The sequence below is a fragment of the Triturus cristatus genome, chromosome 9 (assembly GCF_964204655.1).
Source record: "Triturus cristatus chromosome 9, aTriCri1.1, whole genome shotgun sequence".
In the NCBI taxonomy this organism is placed as follows: domain Eukaryota; kingdom Metazoa; phylum Chordata; class Amphibia; order Caudata; family Salamandridae; genus Triturus; species Triturus cristatus.
This window is the reverse complement of record NC_140592.1, coordinates 3,396,128-3,418,871: the sequence shown is the minus strand read 5'-3', so window position 1 is coordinate 3,418,871 and position 22,744 is coordinate 3,396,128. Positions and strand designations below refer to the sequence as shown.

At 46.3% G+C, this 22,744-nt stretch overlaps 1 protein-coding gene across 4 annotated transcripts in view; it reads left to right on the top strand.

Moving 5' to 3' along the window:
• LOC146797225 (zinc finger protein 783-like) overlaps window positions 1–22,744 on the top strand; it is a 120,040-nt gene that overhangs the window by 80,908 nt on the left and 16,388 nt on the right. For 2 of the 4 annotated variants that reach the window (XM_085624178.1, XM_085624180.1), the window contains exon 5: window positions 18,601–18,711. In XM_085624178.1, the coding sequence (XP_085480304.1) occupies window positions 18,601–18,711 (111 nt within the window). Of the gene's footprint in view, window positions 1–18,582; window positions 18,712–22,744 lie in introns of all 4 variants that reach the window. The other 2 variants (XM_085624179.1, XM_085624177.1) reach the window with 1 other exon arrangement.

Here is a 22,744-nt window from a genome sequence, read left to right as displayed (position 1 = left end):
CTTGTTCTCATACATGAACCATCTACATACAAGGTCAGGTCTGGATCTGACAATGGGACATCGGTTAAGTCTTGTCTGGGTTTCGTCGTTATCGTAATAACTTCAATACAGTCATGAGCTAGTGGATCTGTTCCGATTACAGGTAAAAGTGTGGCAGGATTCAATGTGTTACAGCGTCTGATTTCTATATGTGGCTGAAACAATGTAAGTTCGTATCCTGTAAGTCGCGCTATAGTCAAGTGTTGTGTTTGCGTTCTATTCACAAGAACCTCTACTGCATGTGGTACTTGAACTGTCAATGGATGTCCTAACACTATGGCATCGCTTTGTCTGATTGCTAAAGCTGTCGCTGCTACTGATTTCAGGCACGCAGGCAAAGCCTGAGCTACGGGATCTAATGTACTAGAAAAATAAGCACATGGTTTGTGTGCTCCTGCTTGTTCCTGTGTGAGTACTGACAAGGCAGTACCTTCGCGTTCTGTAACAAAGAGTGTAAACTGTTTTCTGTAACATGGCGTTGCTAAAACGGGTGCTTGACATAAAGCTTTCTTTAGGCTTTCAAAAGCTTGTGTGTGTTCCTGAGTCCAAGGGAGAACAGTCGGTGTGGCTGCCTCCTGTGTGGTTAACTGAATGAGTGGTTTTGCTAGAAATGCGTATTGAGGGATCCACTGCCTGCAATATGACGTGAGGCCTATGAAAGCTCGTACTTCCTTTTGTGTCTTGGGTATTGACATGTTAGCTATTAACTGAATGCGGTCGGGTGTAAGCTGCCTTCCCTCCTTGGACAGCGAGTGTCCAAGATAAACAACTCGCTGGACACAGAATTGCAGCTTAGAAGGGGACACCTTGTGCCCCTTTTCGGCTAGAAATTGTAAAACTGTCAGTGATGCTTTTTCACATTCCGGTTCGCTTCTCGCGGTGATCAGTAGATCATCGACGTATTGAAGCAAGGCAGTGTTAACTGGCATGTGGATACTGTCGAGTTCTCGTTTCAGTGCTTGGCTATAGATGCTGGGGCTTTCTGTAAATCCTTGAGGTGCGCGTGAGAATTTAAAGCTACGCCCATTTAAACTAAATCCGAACAAATATTGGCTTTCCGGATCTATTGGGACGCTGAAAAAGGCATTCTTGAGATCAATTACAGTAAAGAATGTTGCTTCGGAATCAATAGCTGTCAGTAATGACGAGATATCTGGGACCACAGGAAATTGTGGCACAATGCATTTGTTTAACTCGCGCAGATCAATAACCAATCGATATACTGGCGGGGCCGTAGGATCTGTTCGTTTAAGAATCGGAATTATCGGTGAATTACATACATTGGAGTCTGTTTCTACAACTACTCCTTGGGCAATAAGCTCGTCAATGATTTGTAGTAAAGCCACTACAGCATCTGGTGGTAATTTGTATTGTCGCATTCGTGGTAGCACCACTCCTGCCTTTAATGTGACTCGATATGGTGTAATATTCATGCAACCAACATCAGTAGGGCCTTGTGCCCATAGATGTGTAGGTAAAGTCTGCAGTCGGGGATCCATGTCTCTAGACACATAGTGACCTTTAAAATCACGTAAAAACAACCTTACTCCTTCCGGAGAACAACATATTATGGCTCCTAGGGCTTTCAGAGTTTTTATTCCTAACAAGTTTTCTGGACATGATTTAGTAAGCAATAAATCTGTAGTTCGGGTCAGAGGTCCTATCGTAAGTGGAAGAGGCTGTGATACTTCATTAACAATAGGTTTTCCTGAAAAACCAAGGGAAATATTCTGAGAGCCTGAGAGGGGTGCCCCTGGAACTTCACTACGTTTTATAGTTGTTCGACTTGCCCCTGTATCGAGTAAAAATTTTCTATCTTGGCCTAATAATTCACTATGTACATAAGGTCCTTCTTGATCTACAGGGACCTCGATAAGGGGTAAGTCAACTTCCCTCTCTAGGCTGGTTCATGCGTAACGCTGATACTCAGGATATTCATACTGTGCAGTCTGGTACATTTGTCGTGTTGTTGTCTGCGTGGCAGCAACAGGCAACGGTGGTGCAGCTGGCACAAACTGTATTGGCTGTTGTGCGGCTGGCATGGCCTGTGCATGCTGCATAGCTCCTTGTTCATTCTGATCTTGTCTGAGTGGCCGTGATCTTTCTTGTGTTTTACCTATGGCGATATTATGTTTTAAAACTGGACAATCGTGTACGTAATGACCTGGCTTTTTACAATAATTGCATGTCCCTTTTACAGGTCCCGCTGAATCGGAATGTGTCATACCCTTTTTATGTCCTTCAGCTGGAACTGTCTGGGAAACTAGCATTTTCATTTTCGTGTCTTTCATGCGTCTGTGTTCATGTTCTTGTTCCTCTCTAATTCTATTGTGATGATACTGTAACATTTGTAACATTTGTGATGGGGTGTTACCTTGCCAGGTACTCTCGAATTTTAATACTCTATTCTTTACTGGGGGCAGGGCATTTTCTACTAATTTTGTTACAAACAGATGCGGGTATGATTCGCTACTTGCTTTTATGCCACTATTTATACCAAAACATTTTTCGAATCGGGCATAGTAATCACTAGTGTCTTCATCTTGCTTCTGTTTACAGGCTGAAATTGTACCCCAATCTTCCTTTTTCGTAGTTAATAAACGTGGCAGTACCTGTACTAATAAACCTGGTAATGCTTTAGTTTTATCCCCAAGTCCTGCTCCTGCAGTTCGGGCCTTTTCTTCCGCTTCTAACACAGACCATTCTATCTTTTGATCTCCTACCTCCCACTCTTTTTCCTTGAGTTTTTCATAAATGCCAGCAGGCATCAACACCTTTAATATTGTCATAATGTCGGGATAGGTATACTCTCCCATGAGTAACATGTCTTTAATTTCTCGGTGAAAACCCGCTGGATCTTTGTCATGACTGGGTACCACTTTCTTCATTTGTAACAGTTCTATTTTTGATATGGGCGTATATACAAATACGCGCCTAAACTCGTTGTCCTCGCCTTTTATTGGGTGCACTTCTCGTAAGGGATTCTGTCTATCCATGTGATACGTGGTTCTTTCCTTGCCGGGCAATGAGACATGCTCTGAGCTTACAAAAAGAATATACTGCTTTCTTGATTCTAGAATTTCTTTAATTAATTTAGTACCTGCACCTCTCCATTTATTCATAAGCAATTCAGTCAATATGTCAGGTAAGGGACCAGGGTCCGAATGCTGACTCCGATATAGTATAATGAGTTGTTGAATCATATAAATCCCAGCTAACCTCTGTTCATCTGGGGTGAGATTCAAAAATGTGCGTACTACTGTATCATCACTATATTTTCCGGGACTGTCCACCCAATGGACAGCCGCCCTGGCTAAATCTTGTTCATCCATAGAATCGAGAAAATGATAACCCCTTCGTTCTCGGAGTAGTATGTCGGCGGTTTGGAACGAATGCTCGTTAGACCTTATATTAATTATAGGTATTTGGAAATTCCTGTTATTATCTGGACATATCGGACGTATCGAGTCAGTATGACATCTAGTCTGATTTCTATTACAAGATCTTCCTCTACCTACATAGGCTATGGTGTCCGACTGTCCCGCGGGCGGTCCTGACCCTTCTTCCTCGCTTTGTTCGAACTCGTCTGCCTCTAATCTCTCTTCGTGTAGGCGTTCTATTTCTTTACGGATCTTTCGGCACATGGCTATTATACAATTTTGCTTATCGTGTCTCCCTTCTGATATATTCTGGCTCCATCTTGTAAGAATTTGCATTGCATCCGGGTCTACCCCCGGTCGGTCTTGATTTCTGATCACACAGTTTATGAGGAAACGTAACAGTTCCCCCTGTATCTCTACTTTCTGGTATTCCATAGCTCTGTTAATACATTCTGGATCTCGCCCTGTTTGGACAAAATGATATATTTTATCTAGATGCGCAGTCATTCCTGGTAACTTCCCTAAATACACTGCGGCTCGTCTGATACGCAATGATGCCAGGGTCATTTCGTCCTCTTTACCGGGCACCGGGTCATATCTACAATCTATAAGAAGTTCCTTAAGCGCACGGGCACTTACGAGTTTGGGTGTACGTGAATGCGCTGACTCTTGAAAAGTAAGTTTATTTATTCTGGGTGGCGTAGAAAAAATATTGGTAGCACCTCCCGTGGCCCCATCTGGGGCGTCGGGTGTGAAAGGATTCGTCGAACGTGACACAGCAACTATAGGTGTGGACACAGCTATAGAAGTAGCTGTAGGAACAGATGCAGAAACAGATGTGCTTGCCGGAACTTGTGACTCGATTTGTTGCTGTAGGGATACGGATGCTGGATCTTGGCGTTGGACCTCCCTGGTATGCGGTCTATGTGGGGCGGAATTAGCATACTCGGGAGCTACGTCATCTAAATATGAGGAAAGAAAAACATCTTCTGCGGTTCTAGGATGCCCCTTAGGATGTACCTTAATTGGGAATAATGGGGGTGGCAAGTCTTTCGGTATCTCTGGAGTAGCCTTAGGTAATCCTTCGGCTAGAAGGGGATACATACCATTCATAAGGGCATTTCTTTGTCTATCTACTTGTTCTGATTTCACTCGGATACCTTCCTTAATTAATAGATTTTCTCGAACTTTGTTTGAACTTTCTTTACTCTTCTCTTCCTGTCTACGTGCTTTTTCCGTACGTCTATGAGATTCTTTACGCCATAACTCAACGGCGTCTTTCTGTGACTGTCTGACTTTCCTTTTCCATAACTCTTCCTCGACTTTCATGATGCACTCCGCATCCCAGGTCCCCGCTGCGGGCCACCTCTGACTTTCTGGTAATCCCTTGGTGTAGTCTACCCATAAATCAAGAAATAATATAGCGTCTAAGCCATGTTTGTGATACATGAAGTGCCCTGGAGTATCTCTCGGAGGAATAGGGACGGCTTCTTCGAGTACCCCTTTTCTAGTAGTGATCTGTCTTAATTTCGAAAAGAGCGGCATATTGACAACTGATCCGATACTTAATCTTGAACACACTTAATACAAAAGCACACTAATGAACAACCATTCATACCACAATATGCAGGACGTTTAACACATTAAACATTGAACATTAAACATTTTTAACCTTTAAAATAAACAACAATGATGATCGTCTGCATAACTAATCACCAAGTATAATTCTTTGACAATAACTAGATACTTCGGAATACTTGATATACTGCTAAACAGTACAGATACACTGCTAAAACAGTGCAGACCGGATTTGTGTACCCAAACCCGTCTTGACCGGCACAACCTATGTGCACGTCAGAAATGCCTCCCCAGTAATGGTACTTACCGGGTAGCTTCGGAAACGGAAGGCCTCGGTAACTTGAACTTGAACCGGACTGGACTCGACTCGACTCGTCGGAAACTGGGCTTGACTTCAAACTGGTGGGTCTCTGTATACCTCGGATCTTGCTCTCTCAGCTAGGCTCTGGTCGGGATACTTCGCACTTCTCACCGCCTCGTCTGGGTGTTGATCGCAGTCTCAGTCGCCCCCGCTTGACCGGAGGGAGATACAGGAAATCCTGCTGGTACGCGTTATTGTCCGTCCAGCTGTGGCAGGAGACCGGGCCTGCAACTCACCGCCGGCGCGTGAGATGAGAAAGTGTCCCTATTCGGGCGCCATCATGTGGTAAATAAAATTCCTTTACCTGGACTGAATTTGATACAGAATCATAATAAAATAGCTCAGTAAAATGAGAGGCAGAATCCGTGATATTAGAGGTTCGGAATGGGCTTTATTCCAATGATCGATTATAATCGGATGCTCCAAGTTCCATCACCACGGGGGTTCAGGAAGTGAAGTACATACTTTATTGACAAGAAGTAACTTTTATAGTACATACATTACAATGAAGCGAATGCAGTAGGCGTAACAATTGATAAGGAAATTGACGTTTTACCTGCGTAACCGAAAATGGGTGTAATAAGGAGTAAAAAGGAACATAATTGGTTATGATGTCACACATAGGTGGATCTATAAGATAATACTTGGCATAGATGCGCGCGCAGCAGCATGACGTGTAATTGACGTGTAACTAGGGGGTGAAGGGGACTTGACATTTAGCTCTACATGTGGAGACAAAAAGTCTGGGGGGTCAAGTCAACCTAGTCCCAAATCATATCTAACATCCTATGTTTAAAGAACTATGTTATCCACAAAAGAAGGACTCTCGGACAAGATCTATTCTATACTGACCGTGCGTGCGTGTACAAGCGTCTAAGTGTCTACACTAAATGCGAGGGGGTAGGAATATTCCATGGTAACAGGGCTATGAATTACTTGCATGAGGACAGAGAGGCCGAGCCTTTGCTCAGTAGCTGGAAGAATGTTTACTTAAGCTGCTAGACAGGAATGCATCGGCTAAGGAGTGAAGCAGATAATTCGAAGGTGAAATACAGTTCCTGGCAGAGAATAGGCTGATGTCAGGCTTCGTGAGCCGCGCAGAGAATGAGACAAAGTTCATGGTCACAGATGCAGGCTCAGACTGGAGCTTTCAGAGGCAGAAGGCAAGAGGAGTTTGATGACAGAATCAGGGCCTACTTGCCTGGACTGTAAAAATGGCATAAGTGAACCATATAAAGCCGGTGGCCTTTCATATTTAGGAATGGAATATCCGGCCTATTCATGGCGGATCTGACAGAGGACATGTTGACGGTGGACGCACATGTATTTGCGTCTTCATAACTGGAACTGGAGGGAACATACATGTACTTGTGACATGCACATAGAACCGTTGGGGTCCAAGATAGGGGACATAACTGACCAGAAAAATCCATATTTCCACACCCTGTCCAAAAGGACTCTCCCCATTAGTTTTTGTGAGGTGTCTATTAAACTAATAGGTCTATAGTTGGAGGGAGTCAATGGGCAACCCTTTTTAAAAACAGGTACAATTTCAGCCCCAAGCCAAGTGTAGGGCACTTCACCCCCCTGTAGAATGCTATTAAATAGGACAACCAGGTAGGGTGCCCAAATCTTTGGTTGGGACTTAAATAAATCTCCGGGCAGTTTGTCAAGACCTGGTGCTTTATTTAAAAGCATTTTCCCAATTGCGGATTCCACCTCAGCCAAAGTAAAGGATTCAATAGAGGCAAGATCCACTTGGACAAGAGAAAAATCAAAGGTATCTGCAAAAATTCTATCAAGGTCATGTGTGCCTTACAAGTCACCAAAGTGTTTTTCCCAAATTGAGGCAGCTATATTTGGGGCAGGTGCAGAAGAATACCCATTTACTCCAGTTGCAACAATGGACCAAAATAATTTAATGTCCTTACAACCGAGCGCATGGCCCAACTGTTCCCACAGTGCAACTTCCCCTGCTTTCTTTGCTTCACCAATAGCCTTTTTATATAGAGAACGATTAATTCTAATTGCTTCTCTATCTTTTGTTTTTATTACAGACAGCAGGTCCTTTTTAGCTAGGCAGCACGTTTTATTAAACCATCTAGCTGTTTCAGTCCTAGGATATATGGCCCTTTTTACTGGGTACAAAATATCCCGTAACGCGATGACCAATTTCCCATGGATGTCGGTAGGGCTGACCAAGGGTCCGACGGCCCCCATCTTTTCAATAAATGGAATTATTATACCATACAGTTCCGCTAATTTACTGCTAGAGATTTGGAATACTGGCCACTTTACTCTTCTTCTACAGTTTCTAATTATTAGTGGTTCGGGTAAAGGATTTTCAACCGGGGTTGAGTTTTTAAGCCCGAAGCTTCCTGGTTTAAGTGTCAGGACTAGAGCGTTGTGATCACTGTCCAACCTCTCCATGACCATAAAATCATAGAGTCTATCCCAATACTTAGCTTCAATAAAGATATAGTCAATTATTGAGGCGTAGCTAGCTTTGTTAAAGGTCTTTTTCCCAGGTCTATCTGGCATTACCCTACCATTACATGCTCGCAATGATGCAGCTAAAGAGAAAGACTGCATTTGCAAGACAAGGGGAGTCCATGCTTTTACCGGTGGAGTAAGTGGATCAGGGATATTCCATAATATATCCACATCATCGCGGTCTCCCAAACTTAGGTCCAGTAAAGGCTCAAAATGGCAGTTGAAATCCCCGCCCAGAATTATCACAGTAGAAGTGTCAAGCGACTGCAGTAGGTTAGACAATACAGTAATGGCCTCTGATTCAAGGCCCCTCTTAGTCGGTCTTGAATATACATTTATCAGGGCAATATCCAGGCCTTTTTCCACTTCCAGGAGAACAAATTGTACATCCCGTGAGTGGATTGAAATAGCCTTTGCTTTTACACCCAGGTGGGAGCCAACCCATATGGACAACCCTCCCGAGGGCCTTCCCCTACTACTCTTGCATGCCAAAATGTCAAATATTGCAAAGCCCGGAGCCACAATCTTTTTAAGCATCCAGGTCTCTTGGAGCATGCAGATATCAAATGAGGTAATGAATGAGCTCCACTCCGGGTTAGAGGATTTATTTTTAAGGCCGGCCCCATTCCATGAGATAATTTTAATACCACTAACATTAGGTGATTGGTTAAGGATTCGGTAGTCTGGTAAGCCAGCACAGCTACTCAGTTCGGAAGGTCCAGCTACCACCTCTTGGTTGGGTACACAATTAAGGAGAGTGCGTAAAGTAGAGACGGGGATAATTGAATCTGGGCGCGAGGTCCCCTTCATTGGACTTAGTCCTTTCATTAAGTTGAATGTGTCATTATGGGGTAGCTCAAGGATCGCTAATGGGCCAGGCTGTATTTTGTCAGGGGGCAATAGGGTCTTTTGCCTCATCTGTCAATCACAGCCATCAAGGTTAGAGAGAGCCTGGTATCTATTTGAGACATCCAATGGTGTAAAAGTGACAGAGTCTTCCAGCCTCCTACTACAATTTCCATATTTCTGTGGGAGTACTGTATCCAGCCTTTGGAATTTATCAGCATTCATTTGTTGAGGGTTAGTTTTGGGCATATTATACTCATATGTGCGGGATGCACGGAAGTTAGTCAAGGACAGGGGAAAAAAGGGAGCCCCGAAATGTCGGTCTCTACTCACGTGGGTTCTAGGGTAAAAAAAGGTTAGTTCCAGGGGAGTAATAACAGTACCTGGGGTCTCCGCAGGATAGTTAAGGATGTACCTTACTGCTATTGGATCCCTGAAGTTAACAACAACTAAGTCCCCATTGATCTCCTTCTCTCTGCTACCCAGCCAATCAAGTCGGCGGACATGGAGTATTTCGCCATTGATGTAATGGGGAAGTGGACGGTTTTGGCTCCGCCAATGGACGATCTTATTTTTAAGCTGAAACAAACCCTCTCTCTTACCGTCTGGCAATCTAGGTCCTCTTGCCAGCACTACCACGTAGGGAACTGCTTCCGGAGGCAATGCGACCCGTGGTTCCCCACCGCTAGAAGCCCTAGCAGTAATGGGGCTCTTACACTCATTGTTGCCTTTGTTTTTTATATCTTGTTTGTCCCCACTCCTCCGGGTTCCATTTGGAACCAATCTTGCAGATCTTACAGGTCTAGGGGTTGGTATATCCGAATCTTTAGAGCCAGTGGTCGTCTCTGCAATGGCAGCAGTCGTCTTACTCGTTATGACTGGGCCATCCTTGACAAGATAACAAGAAGGTTGTTGGGTTTTAGCGGGAGGACCGTCCATCAACACTTTATCTCTAATTTGACCAAGTTTATTACTAACATCCAACTCCATATTCTCCAACCTTTCTTCAACCCTTTTTAGCCTCTCAATTATAGGTAGTATGAAAGACCTTATAAGATGTTCAATACTTTCCAGGGGATCAGTTAAGTGAACTTTCTTAGGTGGGCTAGGATGGGGAGTGCCAGCTTCCAGTGGATTTAATACAATATTAGAAACAGCCTTAGGAATTACCACTGGCGATTTATAGATAGAAGCATTTTGGTTAGTAGTCTTATTACTTTTCCCCGAAGCAGTGTGATTAATCCTAGGTCTGCGTACCTCACCCCCCTTCTTTCTCCTTTTTTTAGGTGGTGGACCAGGAATCTTGTGCAACAGTAGGTTTCTAGCCCTTCTTTTGGAGATCTCTTTGTTTATCAGGGGAGGAATTGGTATCACTTTTGGGTCAGGCAAGAAATCAGACGAGCTAGAGATTGTGATTGAGTGTATAGAGTCCAGCGAATTGGGTACAAAAGGTTCAGGGGATAGCTCCCGAAGCAGTGCAGGGACACCATCTAGGGAGGTCAGTTCATCACCAGAAAGATTTTCGGCTGGCAGGGTAGCTTGTTGTGACAAATCAATTGGTAGCCTATTTTTTAGGTACTCAATCGACTTGCGGCGCTCAACCCTGCGCTCCGCTAGTAAGTCCTCCCTTTCTCGATCTGTGCTAGACTTGCTAAAATAATGGTCCAGAGTGCCCTTAGCCAGACCCCCATTTTTCCCAGAAAATATATGCTCTTGGCTCCCAACCATAGTTTAATTGTTCTACGACCATTCACCGCAGTAAACCCAACTTCCAAGGGGGACAGACGGCAAGGGGTCAGAGGATATGTCCTATCAGATTATGCCGAACACTCAATCAGGCAAGATACGTCCGTTATCTCCAGCAGGGTAAGTGAAACACAGACAGGAGCTGGGACACTTACAGTTCTGTAGCAGATGTCAGAGGGGTGGCCCTGCCCGGCCTTGAACGGTCCTTGACGGGCAAGGACGGGCCCGCCCTTGGCCCGGGCTTCGCCCGGGCACGGCCCGCGCGCGTCCCGCGCTGCGGGTCTTCCTCGGCGGCTTTAGCCCTCCCCGGCGCTGCCTGATGACGTGGTAGGCAGGCGCCCGGGAGAGGGAGTGCTGGGGGCTTTAGTTCTTTGCGTCTTCCGTCGTTCCCCTCACGGCACTGCAGCTACCCAGGCACAATTCCAACTTGAAACGCCGTTCCCCTCACGGCTAATGAAGTGGTCTGCACGGTACAAAGTGCCCGACAAGCGCGTTCCAAGTTCTCAACTAACCATTGAAAGCCTGTTCCGTAGTGCCTCAATCCCCTCCTCCCAAGATAGACACCATCCCCAACATCAGGAGATGCCCTCACCCCTGCAAGGGGTGCGCCAGGGTGCAGGGCTGCAAGATGGCCGCAGCTGGACTTAGCCAGAGATCTCTCCATGTCTAGATGGAGGGAGGGAGGCTGTCAGACTGTGGGACTAATTCCCAAACAATAGATTCCAAATGGCCCTGGACATTATATTCTCTATGCAAGACTGGCTCCCACTTCGAGAGAAATCCTCACCTCATTTCCAGTGGTGCCCCCGAAATGAAGATAATGTTGTGGATACTGAATCGGACAAGTAGCAGAAGATCCCTTTCCAATCCCTACTCTGCATTGATGCAGCATAGGGAACGAGATACATAGATTGCACGAGAAAATAATGCCACGTGTGTGCCCGGAAGGACTGATCGACTCTGACTGGGGTTAAGCCTTGAAATGAGTGGTAGTGCTTTTATGTAGAACAGATACCTGCCCTTACAATGTTTCAAACAATGTCTTCTAGAGAGATTCCCTGCAAAGGAAAATTATACAATGAAAATAAGATAGCCATCTTTTGGCACAGTCTTGGCGAAGAAAAATGATGAGAATACTTTGGGTTAGCCTCACCACCCAGAACCTTCACCAGTGTAAGCTTTGGTTACTGGGCAGGGCTCCAGCAGAAGACCTCAAGCAAAGACAAGAAGTACACCGAGTATCTGGTAGACTGGGCCAGCATGTTGGGGAAAGCTGTGAACCCCTGCACAATGTAGACCTCTTTGAATGGTGGTTATATAATGCATTACTATTGAGAATAAACAAAAAGGTACTAGGCTAGTGTGTTGCTCTGCAAATATATGGATTAATAAAGTATTAATTGAACTTCGATGCGTGGCTAGGTTATACTTGCGCAAAATCAATTTTTAGTGCATAGAAAAAACAGCAGGATGCTCCAGGGAACAGAAAGGGAAACAGCCACCAATGTCCCAATAATTCTCCATTACAGAAGGTACACAGAAGATAAATGCAAATACAAAAAATCGTTCCCGAGCAATAACAAACCAATATTCAGACCGAAGATATCAGTATATCAAAGACAAATTCCAGTCCATGTAAATCAAAAAGAAAATCTTCTTTATTGTCTTAGTTGTCAGGATCTCCCCTTGTAGATATGACATGATAGATCATGATGACATGAAGAAAGAACTATTTGCAGCCAGCACGTGATTCGTCATAGGGTAAATGGCCCAAACGACTTCCTCAGGGCTACAAAAATAATAATAAAGAATCTATCCAAACAATTTTTGAATAGATTCTCTGACAACTAAGACAATAAAGAAGATTTTCTTTTTGATTTACTGATATCTTCGGTCTGAATATTGGTTTGTTATTGCTCGGGAACGATTTTTTGTATTAATAAAGTATTAAACTACTAAAGGGATACTTTGCACTGATGTATGCATAATTCAGAATTGATTTTGAGGTGCATTAAACGTTACATAATATTTCTTAAAGTTTCTAAAAATAATAAAATAAAAGTGGCCGCAACTATGTGATGCTCCCCTGCTGAGCTCCTGATCCGTGATCGATCTCCCGTACAGTTTTCCATCGATATTTAGTTGCGGCTTATATATCATCCTAGTCTCCTGCTTGGACCCTGAAGGGCTGCTGCCTGTTGTCATCGCTCTGTCCTGCACCATTGGTCGGGGCCAAGTACAGTCCGGAAGGAGTCCCGCTCCCAGCACTTTACTTGTGAGAGGAGCGACCAGAGTGATGAGGGCCATGTGCCACCTCGACCGAGGTGTGAGAGAATGAGATGCCTCAGGGGACCTCTGGATGCCCAGCCGCACTGCTACTCTTCTCGAGTCGGCGTAGGAGTGGATTCTGGGGTGATACTCATGCCAGGCTCTGCAGAGGGCCCCCTCAGGGTAGCACACCCAGATCACAATTAATCTGAAAGCTTCCTTGCCATTATCTGGAGCACTGAGGCAGTCTGCTCGTGCTCCCCACAACCCTCCTTTGTAGCCAGACACCGGGGAGAGATGGGGCATGCAACTTGATGCATGCTACTCGCCAGGGCCAGACCCGGTCTCTGTGGTGCTGGTGGTGTGTGTCCATTACTCTGCTCAAGCAGGCTAGAACTTACCTACCAGATGCTGCACAAAGGCGGTGAAATACTGCCCAATAGCTCTAATTGTGAATGCCAACTACAGCTTAAAGCAACTTGCTCGTATGAGGAACTTCTGGAACTAGAGGGAGATACTGTTGGTAGAAATGTGGAGAGTGCCATCAGGAACTGCATTGGTGATACAGGCTGATCTCAAGCTAGTGTTCGGTACACCTGTTCTTATACACTGCCAGACACTCAGGGCGTACTTGAGAATTTGACAGATGGTACTCTGTCCTTCCGTGTGGCCGAGAACATGACCCACACAACTTGGCAGATTACCATCCGTCAAATTTAGAGATGACCAGCGGTCATCTCTACACATTGAAAGGAACGTCCATCATGGCAGTTCCTTTCAATGTACTAAACGTTTGGTGAGGGCCACCATCAGTTTTGACAGCCATTTACTAAACTTATTTTATTTTGTTTTCCCGAAAAAAATCCCAAAGTATGAGTTTGTTTCGGAAAAAACAAAAAACTACTGAGTGTCCGCACCCTTTGAGTTTTCTCCCAGCGTGTGGGGGGGGTCAATATTTTTTTTCTATCCCTCACGGTGGCATGCAGAATGAAAGTCACCACACCATCCACCCTAAATAGGTGTGTGGTGTAATGTCCGACCTGCAACGGCCCTTCCACCATCGGCCTGTCAGAGGAAGTTTTCCGTTGGCGGCGCCAACAGGCTCCATTGACTGAATATCTAACGTCCCCCATCTTTAAATAAGCAGACTGAGGGCTTGGAGGACAGGGTACTCGGTCTCGTTTGCGACAGAGTACCTTGTCCACCAAACTGTAAAAGAGGCCCTCAAAGTTTAGCACTGCACTTCAGTGCACTATTGTGGACACCCATGTGATTGACTCCAGGGGCCAACAGCTGAAGACCAAAAGCGGTCGAAACTGCTATATGATAACCAAGCATTTACAATAAACTGCCAAGGCTCGCAAATCCGCAAGTTAGCTCAGAGGCAACGCTGGAACAAGATCTGAAATTGCTTCTGATAGTAATGACAAACAATCTACCGCCATAGATTATATATTGATACTATCTCAGACAGACTAGATTCAATGACAAATACCGGGATCAGAACAAGGATCTCAAACTGAGAGTATCATATGCAGAGGATGATGCCAGAAGACACAGTGAGAAACTCTTACCTATAGAGCAATTGTTAGATATTATCAAAGCAAAAAACAAGACACCTGAGGCCCACTCGCATATGACCAATCTACACTTCTGAATGGTAGTTTAGGTGGTATTGAAGCTGAAAAACATCTTTGACCATTTCACATTCTTCTGCATGTTCTCAGTAAAGTGAGTACACTGCACACTAGGCCCGGGCCTCCGCCCCCTGCGAAATAGAGTTTGACACCGCACAATGTACCGTATGGGCTTGGAATAGACTCCGCAAGCGCGCCAGACTAGAAACGGTGACGGTGCTTTGGATCCCACTTGCATACAATCCACATCTACCACCAGCCTACGGCAAAGGGCATGTTCTGGGTGACAAATTATTTCCAATGGAACCCTTGCGGAACATACCTAACTGCACCCCATTAGACATATTCTACACTATAGGGTCCGCGACGAGTGCAGGTCGAGTATGAACTGTCTTGCTCAGAATGTCGGGTTCCTCCATCTTGCATGCTCATGCCCAGATATATCAGACTTTTGGCAAATAGTAATTTCAGTGATCATTGCCATTTCCGGGCAGCAAATCCCCACCGCCCGCTGCTAGCACTATGAGGTTATATCAAGGATGTGCTGGCGGAATGCGGAAGGCTCACTGGCCTAAAAGCATGCGCCTGTTCATTGGGGGCGGGCCGCCTCCCAGCACCAAAGGGAGGCTGTGCCTGTTCATTGGGGGCGGGCCGCCTCCCAGCACCAAAGGGAGGCTGCGCCTGTTCATTGCGGGCGGGCCGCCTCCCAGCACCAAAGGGAGGCTGCGCCTGTTCATTGCGGGCGGGCCGCCTCCCAGCACCAAAGGGAGGCTGCGCCTGTTCATTGGGGGCGGGCCGCCTCCCAGCACCAAAGGGAGGCTGCGCCTGTTCATTGGGGGCGGGCCGCCTCCCAGCACCAAAGGGAGGCTGCGCCTGTTCATTGGGGGCGGGCCGCCTCCCAGCACCAAAGGGAGGCTGCGCCTGTTCATTGGGGGCGGGCCGCCTCCCAGCACCAAAGGGCGGCTGCGCCTGTTCATTGGGGGCGGGCCGCCTCCCAGCACCAAAGGGAGGCTGCGCCTGTTCATTGGGGGCGGGCCGCCTCCCAGCACCAAAGGGCGGCTGCGCCTGTTCATTGGGGGCGGGCCGCCTCCCAGCACCAAAGGGAGGCTGTGCCTGTTCATTGGGGGCGGGCCGCCTCCCAGCACCAAAGGGAGGCTGCGCCTGTTCATTGGGGGCGGGCCGCCTCCCAGCACCAAAGGGAGGCTGTGCCTGTTCATTGGGGGCGGGCCGCCTCCCAGCACCAAAGGGAGGCTGTGCCTGTTCATTGGGGGCGGGCCGCCTCCCAGCACCAAAGGGAGGCTGCGCCTGTTCATTGGGGGCGGGCCGCCTCCCAGCACCAAAGGGAGGCTGCGCCTGTTCATTGGGGGCGGGCCGCCTCCCAGCACCAAAGGGAGGCTGCGCCTGTTCATTGGGGGCGGGCCGCCTCCCAGCACCAAAGGGAGGCTGCGCCTGTTCATTGCGGGCGGGCCGCCTCCCAGCACCAAAGGGAGGCTGCGCCTGTTCATTGGGGGCGGGCCGCCTCCCAGCACCAAAGGGAGGCTGCGCCTGTTCATTGCGGGCGGGCCGCCTCCCAGCACCAAAGGGAGGCTGCGCCTGTTCATTGGGGGCGGGCCGCCTCCCAGCACCAAAGGGTGGCTGCAAGACTTTATCTACTGTAGTGAACAACTAGATGCGTACGGGGAATTGTGCCCCCTAAGTCCAGGCCCACGGATACTTTCAACATATCTAAAAAGATTCATCTATTCATGAGGGACAGGCCAACGAGATCACCATGGTTCACTTGTCATAACATGAATCCTTCAACCCACGAGGCCATTACTCTTCTTTCTAACCCGCTGGCTGAACTACTAACTTGAACAGATGTAGATCGCATTGGTCACTGTTGCTCTCTGCTACAATATGCTTTTTGATGTGTCTATACTACATACTCATGGTCCACTGTGTTATATATTATAATAGACATTTACAGCACAGTACATGCCCGAATGTGTTTGTATAATAAATATACTGCTTACATTAACTTGATGTAATTCTTTCAGTAACCCCCTCACCCCACCACTAACAACCTGTCAAAAAAAGAAATCCCCCCCACAACTGCTGGACTACATCATGTCCAGGACGGAATTAAATCAACCTTCCACAGATGGGCCTGGGTCCACTGCCTATTGACAACCTCCAGAGTGAGCCTGGCCCATGAGAAACCTTTTCTCTTGATGCTCAGAATTTGGCTTAGCCAGTTTGCCTAATGTCACCACTGCACCCAGAGGGATTAGGCTCTTGTTTACTGCCTGCAGATCTGTCACTGTGGCTAACATTTCAGGGCCTAAATTGTGGGGAAAACGAGGCAAAGGTTTTTCCCACAACTCTTTCTGCCTCTAAATTATCAGACTCAAACTCTGTCCATCAACTGCATTGAGCCCAGAATCCACACTGCTGTGCCTCTGCCTACAGGTAGGCTTCTGAGCCTCAGTTTCTGGCAGGGAGCCTAAAATCCCGCCTCACCAAAGAGTGTAGAATGGACTTTATCTCCTTGTATTGCCTGTGGAAGAGCTTCACAGCTGGGCTACTCAGAACTCGCATCTGGGTCCCCGTCCACAAGCCGTCCATCGCCACCACCTTGGCTTTCCATCTCAGCATAGTCTTGACTGCACATTGCTTTGAGTCATTCAATTCCTCCAAGGACGGATCGATATTGTGGTGTTCCAAGGTTCTAAGCTTCACCTCTGCACCCCCCACTGACTGTTGTTTACGAGTCACCTTTTCTGACCAATTCTCCAGTTGCATCTCAATTTTCAATTGATGTCACTTTGGATTTAAGCGGGGCTACTAAACTGCACATCATCCAAAGCCACATTGGAGGCTCCAGTGTTTGTTTGCTATGAAGCAGGGGTGACCGAGCTTCAAGATTTCCTTTATGGATTCTTTCTAATCCGTCCGCTACTCCAAGATGGATGCTCCTTTGACAACACTGTCACTCTGCAATACTGGCCTCGGTCAATAGTTTCCACCCTGATCTTCACCTCAGATGGAGATTACAATTAGAGTTGCCACCTTTCCAAGAGAAAAATACCAAGAGTTTGTTGTCTTTTTTAAGAGTCTGCAAAGGACAGGACTTTATACTAAATAGGACTTTAAACAGAGTTACATGTATTACTTTGAAACATGACTTTTCTGCCTTTATTTACTTTAATTATTAGTCAGGAATCGTTAATGCAGCTCTAGAACACATTTAAAAGAACTTTATACTTATATTTGCTGTTGAAAATTTCTACAGATAGGGGTTAAAAATACCGGCTTTAGGAGATTTTGCTTCTTTCTGTTCCCGCTGGGACATCAAAATTACGGTGGGGCCGGTATAAAACCGGTCAGGTGGCAACTCTAATTACAATTGGTGTTAAGCCTCCTCCCCATAGTCAGAAACCCCCATGGCCATCATTCATGTCGTGTGGAGATTTCTATGACGGGCCGGTATAAGAAACTGCTGAGTTCCCCACCCTGCCAGTCTCTCCGTGCCCCAGGGCGCTCTGGAGGTCATCCAGTGACCCAATCGACCTCTCGTCATCCCAGCATTGCAGTCGTGTCCCCTCACTGTAGGAGTGAACATGGCCAGGATTGCCCACACCTGCCTCAGAGGCCTGTGACCTCCATGTTGACAGTCACATGAGAAGAAGAGTGCTCAGAGTTTTCCCCGGAAACCGCAACACTGCTGTGTTTCTAGTCGGTGCATCTCTTATTCCACACACCACTGCATGGTCTACTGGGCTGTTTCTTGCAGCCGGATCAGGTCACCGCGGGGCCTTTGGAGCCTGACGTGGAGCCCAAAGGCTGAGCTGCCGCATCAGATGCCGGTTGGTTCCATCCCCAGACTCTCCTGTGGACTGAATTTGCAGAGTTGTGGAAGAACATTTTCTGCAATGTCTGGTGGGGTGCATGCCTGGATGGGAGCTGTTGGCTCATCTAGAACAATAAAAAAGCTAACATCATGTGTTGCGAACAACAGCAAGGAGATTTGTAGCCCTGTGTTCCTACCTTCTTGACTGTACAAATGACCATCTCAAGCGGTTAATCTATTGAGTGTGGTGCTGAGGAAATAGTGGTCAAACCAGACGCAGCATCTCAAATACTGACCTTCAAAAATGCTAAAGCTGAAGGCTTGTGAGTAATTCTGTTGGTATAATGTGATATCTTGAATGGTTACAAATTACAAAGATTTAATTCCTGAAACTCCTGCCAGTCCTATCTTCTCGTGCAGGTATTTCGATTCTCAGTGCTGACATTTGCTTGAAGAAAGAAGAGCCTCTATCATTTCTCACGGACCATTTTAGTGAAGAAATTGGAGAAAGCAGCGCCCACCACAAGTTAGGTGAGTTAAAAAAATAAATCTCAAATTGTACTTTGGGGCATTGGTCAGGGAGTGATCTTTTCTCGCCTGGTGAAATGTACTCATTAGCATTAAGGTTGCAAAAAATTCGAATTTCCCTGCAAAGATTTGTGGAAGTGACACATTTTGCACTTCCTTAAGTGCAAATTTAACTTTGCAAACTTTTGCTGTGGGCGACTTTTGCAGCAAAATAACTTTCTATTAAAACCATTTTTTGCAAATGAATTTTCCTGTACAATGTTTTTGCTGGGATGTTTTTTCATGCCAAACCTATTTTTGAGGATTGTTTTCCCTATAGTTTTTCTGTAACTTCACAAACTTTGTGGACTTTACTAAGCTTTTGAAATGCACAAAAAGTTTACGTAGGAAAGAACATTTGCTCATCCCTGCTGAGTATAAATGCTGTCACTGTGGTATCCTTCTTGTGAAGTACACACCTATTCCTGAGAGTGTCTGTTTGGCAGCTACTACTAGTAACCTGTTACAAATTACCTAGTCAGTATCAGTTAGTGGTGAGTTTCTGTTGGACCTGTCAGCCTTATGGTGGTCTTCCCCCAAACGTTTTGCCTTGCTCCCTCTACTTTTGCTGATCTTGTTTTCTTAGCCTTAGACCTCTGTGCACTTTACCACTGCTAACCAGTGTGCTCTCTCCTTTAAACACAGTGAAATTGGCTTATTCACAATTGGCCCATTTAATTTGCTTGTATGTTCCTAGTAAATTAGAACTACATGATCCCAGGGCCTGTAAATTAAATGCTATTAGTGTGCCTGCAGGACAGGTTGTGCTACTCGCTTAAGTAGCCTGTAAACATGTCTCAGGTCTGCCATTGCGTCCTTTCGACCTGGCAAAATACACCTTTTGCTAGGCCCAAGCCTTTATTTTTAATACATGTAGGTCACCCCTAGGGTATACCCTGAACATCCCAGAGGGCAGGTGCAGTGTATTTTAAAAGTTGGACATGTACTTTTAAGTTTTACTCATGCATTTGCCCTGACTCGCTTGCTTGCTACCTGTACATGTGATACTATATGATAAGTTTGTGCCATGTTTCCCGTTGGCCATATTGAGGCTGTTAAAACCCAATAAAATTGTTTATCGAAAAAGAATAAAGGTTTACAGGTTCTGGTAGTGAATTCTTACATTTGTTTTTCACCACTGCAAGGCATACCTCTCCCGTAAGATAATATTAAGTTGCCTTAAAAGTGATAACGTTTGGTTGGGAGATTGTAGGAATGTCGAGTTTGGTTTGTAAGGAATTATAATTTTAAACCCTCTTTTATGGTAAAGTTGGATTTTAAGTCAAAATCCTATATTTGGAAAGTTGGCATTTTCTTGTCCTAACCATTTGGTGCCTGCAGCCTGTATCCTGGGTCACATGGCTAGGTGTAGCTGGCAGTTGTTCTTTGTGTATTCCTCCCAGATAGTGACACAAAAGGTGGATAGGTATTGGCAGGATAGGCCATCTCGGTCAGGATGAGGGGGGAGGAGCTATCACCTACTACACTTGCACTTCAAAAACTCTGTTTCAGCACACTCACAATCTGGGGCTAGGGCAGGGAGAAAGAAAATTCTAGTCTCATCTGTAAGGGCAGGACTCGAGAAGCTTCTCCCACTTGAAAGTGGCCTTCAGGAATAAATATTGGACCCTTAGACCAAACTCTTCAGATCACTACTGGACCTGTGGATTTTACAGACTAATGATTGCCCAACTGTGTGAAGTCTGCCCTGCTGAGCAGTGACTGCTCTACTGCCCAAGCAAGGCCTGCTATGCTGTACAAGAACTCTTATGCTGCTGTGGTCTGCCATGCTGAGACCAGCCTGCCTGTTTGGGCACAGAATTCCCAGAGTTTCTCCAAGGGTCAGTCAGCTCACCTCCTGAGCTGCATAAAAAAATAAGCCTCTCTGCGCCAATGCAACTCAATGCATATGGATGCAGGACTGCGCATCACAGCTTCTGTTTGACGGCTTCGCAAGCTCCAACCCACCGCAATGCATCTCTAAGCAACATCCAACTCCTCTCGATGCAGGACCGTGCATTGCAGCTCTGTTTGTCAGCTTTGCAAACACCGATCCAGCTCAACTTTTCTTTGAGCTAGACATCACAGCCCCAATGGCTTCATCGACTTCAAGGCAGAGCGACGTATCACGAAGCCAGCACTGTGAGCTCTTGTTCAGTGGCTTCATTGGAACCGATGCATCGTGATGCATCTTGACCCAGGACCTAGCATCTCAAGCTCCCGTTGATGGCTCCTTAACACCTGCACTGCGCAGACCGACGCAAGGACTTCACATTTGGATGCCCAGGACGCAAGGTACTTTAACAGCGGGCTGAACCCAGTCCTGTAATGGCCCACATTCCATTGTTGTTAGCCTGATGTTAGAACTTAGACCCGGTCCACCTCCACCAGATGGCCACAGTTGCTGCTTCTTTCTTCTAAATAGTAATTTTCTTCAAAATCTTTAAAATTGCATATCTCTGGTTCTACTAATTGGATTTTTGTTGTTTTGGCCTTAAATATTTATTACATTTTACTCTGTTTCTCTAATTTTGTGTGGAATTGTTCTTGTGTTGTGTTTTCCCGTTATTACTGCTTGAAGTGCTGCATAAACACTTTACATATTGCCTCTAAGTTAAGCCTGACTTCTGTGTGCCAAGGTACCAGAGGGTTAAGCACAGGTTAATTTGGTGCCTGCTTGTGTTTCACCCTGACAAGAATTGTCAGTGAGCCACACGTGTATCATTTCTTACTTTGTTTGTTCTTGCCAAAAAAGCATGATTATGTTGGTGGATGTTGGGCATACAGCAGTCGCAGCTGGTGCCAATGTCCAGTATGGGGTGGGGAGGGGAGGGTGATAGGCAGCAGGGCAACAGCAAGGAGGGGGGCTGAATTAAGAAAAAAACCTTACTTGATCCTGCGGCCGCCTCACTATTTGGTGCTCCTTCTCTCCTTCTTGACTGCTGCTCCTGACAGTCCCTGGGACAGACTCCCCAACCAATCCAGGCGTCGCTCTCATACTATGAGAGCAGCGCCGGGATTGGCCTGAGTGGGCCACTTTGACGCTCCGCTCAGGTACAGGGAGTCTCTGCCATTTCTCCACCTGGCTTTGGAATGCAGCCGGATTAGAGAAACCTAACTGTGCATGTCTGTTTGGCCAGCCTAAGACTGCCGGCCAAACAGACATGCACACTTAGAAGTGCGTAACCACTCCTCCCTGTGACCCTTGCCCCACCGTACATATGCTGGCTCGGCAAGCAACTGAAAAATAAAAGGATACTAATATATTATTTCATTTTTCAGCTGCTGGCTCTGAGCCAGTTGGGCGACTCTCCACCGCCATTGCGGAGCAGCTGCCGCTGTCATACAGCTCAGTATCTGCCGCAGGCTGTTCCTAAGGCATTGGATGTCTGGAGCAGAGGAGTCGTGTTTCAAGTAGACTTGTGAATCACCGGCATATCGGTAAACCTTGATGCCGTTATCTGTGAGTGACGCCAGCCCCACGTCCGAGAGCAATAGTGCATGAACAGCTGATCTGAAGTCACCTTCTGGTAGGAATGGTTGTACTTTCTGTAGCAGCGAGAGCTGGTGCTGCCATCAGGCTGTACTATGGTACCAAGGTGTGTTGGTGATGTCGGGCCTGATTTAGAGTTTTGTGGAAGGGTTATCCTTCAGAGACGCGACTGATAGCCTTTCCGCCATATTTAAAGTGCCAATGGATCTCATGCACTGGTAATACCACGGACGGGATATCCGTCACAGTTGTGATGGCGTAACCCATCCGCAGAACTCTAACCAGGCCCATCGTCCTTGAGGGTGAGGTTGATGTTTGGTGAATCAGAGGGACTTGGCTCAGGTTGGGGTTTGAATCTGTTCAGATTCATGTTGAGTCGGGCTTGTACCAGTTGTTCCTTACGGTTTCTGGCAAGCTCTAGGAATGATGTTTTGGTAGTGTTAAGCTTCAGGTGGGTGCCAGGCACCCAGCTCTGTAAGAGTCCGAAATATAGAGTTTATATCC